This window comes from Myotis davidii, unplaced genomic scaffold, assembly GCF_000327345.1.
Source record: "Myotis davidii unplaced genomic scaffold, ASM32734v1 scaffold46, whole genome shotgun sequence".
In the NCBI taxonomy this organism is placed as follows: domain Eukaryota; kingdom Metazoa; phylum Chordata; class Mammalia; order Chiroptera; family Vespertilionidae; genus Myotis; species Myotis davidii.
In genome coordinates, this window is record NW_006383006.1 from 3286523 (window position 1) to 3289877 (window position 3355).

Sequence of the window (3355 nt, forward strand, 5' to 3'; positions counted from 1 at the left end):
AAAAACTTGTTTGGCCTCCTCAGGTGTAATACGATAAACAGCAAAGTGGCCCTTAGTGTCATAGATCAGGCGGAAATTCTCTCCAGTCTTGTCAATGCTGATGACATCGTAAAACCAGCAGGATAGGTTATATTGGTTCGGACCTTGCCATCAATCTTAATGAACCGCTGCATGCAAATCTTCTTTTCTTCATCTCCTGTTAGAGCATACTTAAGTCTGTTCCTTAAGAAAATGATGAGAGACATTCTCTCAGCGTGTGGGGACCGGTAGATGGCCGAGGAGCAAACACACCCGTCAATTTATCTAGCATCCAATGCTTTGGAGCTGCTGCACGCTTCAGATGCTTCTTGGGCCCATGAGCCATGGTGCGCCTGGCAATGAAAGAGCCTTTTTCTCTCTCTTGGGAAATTGTAACTATCCCCAGATATGACTGCCATCATAGCATTGTTCTAAAATGCAATGTTTGAAGTGCATTTTTCCTTATCTTAAATCTTTTTTAAAAATATATTTTATTGATTTCTTACAGAGAGGAAGGGAGAGAGATAGTTAGAAAACATCGATGAGAGAGAAACATCGATCAGCTGCCTCCTGCACATCTCCTACTGGGGATGTGCCCGCAACCCAGGTACATGCCCTTGACCGGAATCGAACCTGGGACCTTTCAGTCCACAGGCTGATGCTCTATCCACTGAGCCAAACCGGTTTCGGCTTATCTTAAATCTTTTAGATGCTTCTCATTACATTACCCAGTAGTAGTTTTCAAATATTCATCCATGGTCCATCTGCTTTTGGATCATTTGGAAAACTTTTGAAAAACTCGTATCTCTATCTTCCCCCACAGATTCTGAATCAGTACAGAGTTCAGGACTCTTTAAACATTTCCCAAATTATTTTATTAAGCAGGCAGGGTTGGAAAACACTGACCTATCCATGTGGTTCAGATTCCTTATCATGGAGTCCAGGACTGCTCAGGGTCTGACAGCTGCCTGCTTCTTCGGTGCCATCTCTTTTTGTTTTTCCTCCTGTTCTCTCTGTGCTCCAGCCAGATGCTCTCTTCTGGCTCTGGAACCTACCAGTCTTGATCCTCTTTTAAAACCTTTGTTTGTTTTTGTTGAATCAGAGCCAGGACCCTAGATTTCTACCTGTTCCACCTCTGCTTCCCTCTGTAACCTAGGCAGTACCTCCTTGGATTTTACATGTGGAATTCAGGTTGAAAACCACTGAGCTCATTCAAATCAGTGAGATCAGAAAAGGGACTCACTGACATCTTATAATGGTGAATGGCAGACCATATCTAAAATTCAGAATTTATATTCATAATAAAGTTCTTAATTTATTTCTCTTTTGTACTTTCATATATTTAATGTCTGGTCTGTTTGATCTGAAATGACCTCTTAATTCTTTCCTTCTTAAATAAATTATCATCCATTTGTTCCCTCATTCATTGTTTATTTATTCGTTCAGTAACCATTTATTTGAATACATAAGGAGCACTGTAGGATTTGGGGGGAGGTGTGTAGAAAATTTGAACAATACAAATTCTCTATCCTTTAAGGTTCTTAACATAGGTCCTTTATATTCAATCATAAAATTCTATACAAAAAATTATTATTGTTTAGAAGAGAAACTATAATATAACCTTTTCCCACTGTTTCTTTTCTTTTCTTTTCCCCTCCAGGGAAAGACCATGTTTGTAAATTTATTGGCTGTGGGAGGAACGATCGCTTCAATTATGTGGTCATGCAGTTGCAGGTAGGTTGCCTTGAAAATATATCTTAAAATCTTGCCTAAGTTTTGGTCAAAGTACCTAATTATAGTGGAAAATAATAATAATAACAACAACAACACTCTTGGTATCATATCAGAATGTTTTATATTATTCAGATGAAAATTTGTTTAAACACACTTGATACAGATATTTCCAAAGATGGAAGGGTTGTCTCTCTCAGTTATTTTAGTTGATTCATATCTTCACTGATTGTCATCATTGCAGAGTTTTCAATCCTTACATGGATTGCTGGATATAATGTGAGTCTTGCCCTGTCCCTGTCCCCTCCCTTTCTACCCTTTGTTACCTTAAGGATTTAGTTTTCCATTTATGTGCTCAAGTACCAACCTGACCTGCTTAAAAATTTAAGCACTAGTTGAGATAGAAGAGAAATGTTAGTCCTCTTTCTCTTTTAATCTTTTAACATTGCTCTCTCTATTCCCTATCCTTCAAATGAGTAGTGGAGTTGGATTGAAGCAGCAGAGAGAAATTCAGAAGGGGAATATTGGGGTAATGACTGCAGCATCCCATTCTCTCTGACACTAACTCTGTCCTGAAAACACGCACGCTTCTAAACTGTAGTCACCCTCAAAGTGTAAAAGCTTGGTTCACCTTGCTGCCTAAGTTATAGATCACAAGGTTTTCTTTCATCTGTGGCAAAATCTGTTTTGGGCATTTGGTTCTTTTCTTTCAACTTAATAACTACATAGCAGTGATTTCAGAGACATGGGTCTTGGCCTAAATGCTTCCTCTTCTCCTCAGAATGCTTTTCTTGTTTCCATCAGCTATCCTTCAGCATTTGAGTTAGATGTAAAGATATTAATCTCTCTGTAGACTTAAAGTTTGCTTTTTAAAAAATATATTTTATTGATTTTTACAGAGAGGAAGGGAAAGGGATAAAGAGTTAGAAACATTGATGGGAGAGAAACATCAATCAGCTGCCTCTCGCACACCTCCCACCAGGGATGTGCCTGCAACCAAGGTACATGCCCCTGACCGGAATCGAACCCAGGACCTCTTAATCCTCAGGCCAACGCTCTATCCACTGAGCCAAACCGGTCAGGGCGACTTAAAGTTTTTGAATCATATGTTTCACTATCTCTTGAGCCAACACAGGTTTATAATCTCTTCCCACCCACCTGCCAACCCAACTTTCCTCTCAGATTTGACAGTCTCTTCTTTGCTTCTATGTTTTTGGATCTATTTTGTTCATCAATTTATTTTGTTCATTAGAGTCCATATATGAGTGAGATCATGTGATACTTGTCTTTCTCTTATTGGCTTCTTTTTTAATATTTTGATTTTTTACAGGGAGGAAGGGAGAGGGATAGAGAGTTAGAAACATCGATGAGACAGAAACATCTATCAGCTGCCTCCTGCACACCCCCCACTGGGGATGTGCCAGCAACCAAGGTACATGCCATTGACTGGAATCGAACCTGGGACCCTTCAGTCCGCAGGCTGACGCTCTATCCACTGAGCCAAACCGGTTAGGGCTGTACCATTGATTTTTTAGAGAGAATGAAAGTGAGGGGGAGAGGCAGAGAGAGAAACATCAAAATGAGATAGACACATCTTTTAGTTGCC

The 3355-nt window shown here is 39.8% G+C and overlaps 1 protein-coding gene and 1 pseudogene across 4 annotated transcripts in view; one reads left to right on the top strand and one right to left on the bottom strand.

Moving 5' to 3' along the window:
* LOC102765187 overlaps positions 1-365 on the bottom strand; it is a 962-nt pseudogene extending 597 nt beyond the window's left edge.
* Positions 1-3355, top strand: part of TTBK2 (tau tubulin kinase 2) — a 107288-nt gene that overhangs the window by 34922 nt on the left and 69011 nt on the right. For all 4 annotated transcript variants that reach the window (XM_006778040.2, XM_015557581.1, XM_015557582.1 and 1 more), the window contains one exon: positions 1679-1752. In XM_006778040.2, the coding sequence (XP_006778103.1) occupies positions 1679-1752 (74 nt within the window). The remainder of the gene's footprint in view (positions 1-1678; positions 1753-3355) is intronic.